Genomic DNA, 2,008 nt, shown 5'->3' with positions numbered 1-2,008 from the left:
AAGCTCCGCCCATTTTGTCTGTGCAAAAAAAAAAAAAAAAAAAAAAAAAAAAAAAAAAAGCCCGGTATTCTCTGGCTACAGAGCATGCAAAACTATCAAATGAGCAACACTTTAATGAATAACGTCAACATTATTACATTTCAAAATGTTTCAGAATTATTAATAGATTATTAATGCCAAGTTAGATTACTTTACATTTCATACAGGACTGAACATTATTTACAACTACATTATAGTTGTATGATATAGAATGTAACTTTAATATAGAATTTAAAATGTAACCAAAATGTTTCAATTTTAAATTAGTTTTAAATTTTGGATAATTTGGCATAAAATTATGGTTGAGCTCAATTAATACATTCAATGCTTAAATAAGCCTCCCCTTTTCCAGCAATAAAACAGACAAAAATAATTAGTCAACCAAGGTTTTATTTTTTATATGCACATATAAAATAAAATCCATCGGTACATACAGGGTGATCACAGTCACTTTGACAAACAACATCTGCATATGCAATATGCTTGAATAACATGTAGATCCAAGTTTCCTGCATTGTGCACACTGATATAACAACTGTTTACTTGCATTCACAAACATTATCACAGGACTTGACAACAGACATGCCATATCCCAGTATGGACACCATCACTGTGGCAAATATTACTAATGTGTTATAAGTGTTAGGGATATGAAACATGTATCACAGCTTATTATGAGACAGTGAGTAAAGCGCTGGCATGGACAGTTCACCCAAAAATGAAAATTCTCTCATCATTTACTCACCCTCATGCCATCCCATATGTACGACTTTCTTTCTTCTGCTAAACACAAAAGAAGATTTTTAGAAGAATATCTCAGCTCTGTAGGTCCATACAATGCAAGTGAATGGTGGCCAGAACTTTGAAGATATGACTCCAGTGGTTAAATCCATGTCTTCAGAAGCAATATGATAGGTGTGGGTGAGAAACAGATAAATATTTAAGTCCTTTTTTACTATAAATTCTACTCTCTGCCCAATAGCGATATTGACGGAGAATGCGAATCGCCAAAAACAAAAGAAGAATGTGGAAGTAAAAGTGAAAGTGGGGATTTATGGTAAAACAAAATATTTAAATATTGATCTATTTCTCACCATCACTTATCATATCGCTTCTGAAGACATGAATTTAAACAGTGGAGTAGTATGGATTACTTTTATGCTGATTTTATTTGCTTTTTGAAGCTTCAAAGTTCTGGTCACCATTCACTTGCATTGTATGGACCTACAGAGCTGAGATATTCTTCTAAAACTGAAATTGAGAAATTGAGAAATTGAAACACCCATTATGGTGGATGTCAAAAAAAGTCCAGCCTTACAGGTAAAAGAGCCAGTCACTTTTAGATACAAATATTACCTGTCAGTCAATTCCAGAATGCACATGTGCATTAGCAAGACGTAAAGAAGCACAATGTATGATTCCATTTTTGTCAGATTTTACTGCTTATTTGAAATATGTTTATTGATTGTAATCTTGACCAACCTTTTTGGAGATTTCGGTCTTTCCTCATTAAAGTAGATAGGAGCTGTATTTTTATGCCGCTTGTATCCATAGAAAATAACTGCCCAGGAGCGTTCCACACCACATCAAATGTGCATGTTCCACTAACGTTTGACTACCAGAAAGTGTCAAAATACTTTTTGTGTTAATTATGAACAGTATTGTTTTATAATTTAAAGTCTCTTAAACTTATTTTTGTGAAAATTGCAAGAAAATGTGCTTGTGCTATCTTTATTCAAAACAAATGCCACTTGTGAACATTTTTTATCTAATGCAATGACATTCATACATTTTTGTCTGTGGATTAAGTGTGTCTAAATACCTTTTGGGGCCACTGTATATGCTGTACATTGATTGCATATAGCCCCCCTTACAAACATTCAACTCTCATTTCTCAGAATTGTCAGTCTCTTCAGAACACTGGATATCCTCTACTATCCTCACAGACTGTGGTTCATCTTCACACTGA

The 2,008-nt window shown here is 33.3% G+C and overlaps 1 protein-coding gene across 4 annotated transcripts in view; it reads right to left on the bottom strand.

Moving 5' to 3' along the window:
* Positions 1 to 411: 411 nt before the first annotated feature.
* The window catches only part of LOC127446797 (guanine nucleotide exchange factor DBS-like), an 86,556-nt gene continuing 84,959 nt past the window's right edge, over positions 412 to 2,008 (bottom strand). For 3 of the 4 annotated variants that reach the window (XM_051708012.1, XM_051708013.1, XM_051708014.1), the window contains one exon: positions 412 to 2,004. In XM_051708012.1, coding sequence (XP_051563972.1) covers positions 1,927 to 2,004 — 78 coding nt within the window. In that variant the 3' untranslated portion in view covers positions 412 to 1,926. The remainder of the gene's footprint in view (positions 2,005 to 2,008) is intronic. The other variant, XR_007898249.1, reaches the window with a different exon arrangement.

The sequence above is a fragment of the Myxocyprinus asiaticus genome, chromosome 10 (assembly GCF_019703515.2).
Source record: "Myxocyprinus asiaticus isolate MX2 ecotype Aquarium Trade chromosome 10, UBuf_Myxa_2, whole genome shotgun sequence".
NCBI classification, from domain to species: domain Eukaryota; kingdom Metazoa; phylum Chordata; class Actinopteri; order Cypriniformes; family Catostomidae; genus Myxocyprinus; species Myxocyprinus asiaticus.
This window is presented reverse-complemented; position numbering and strand designations above follow the sequence as displayed.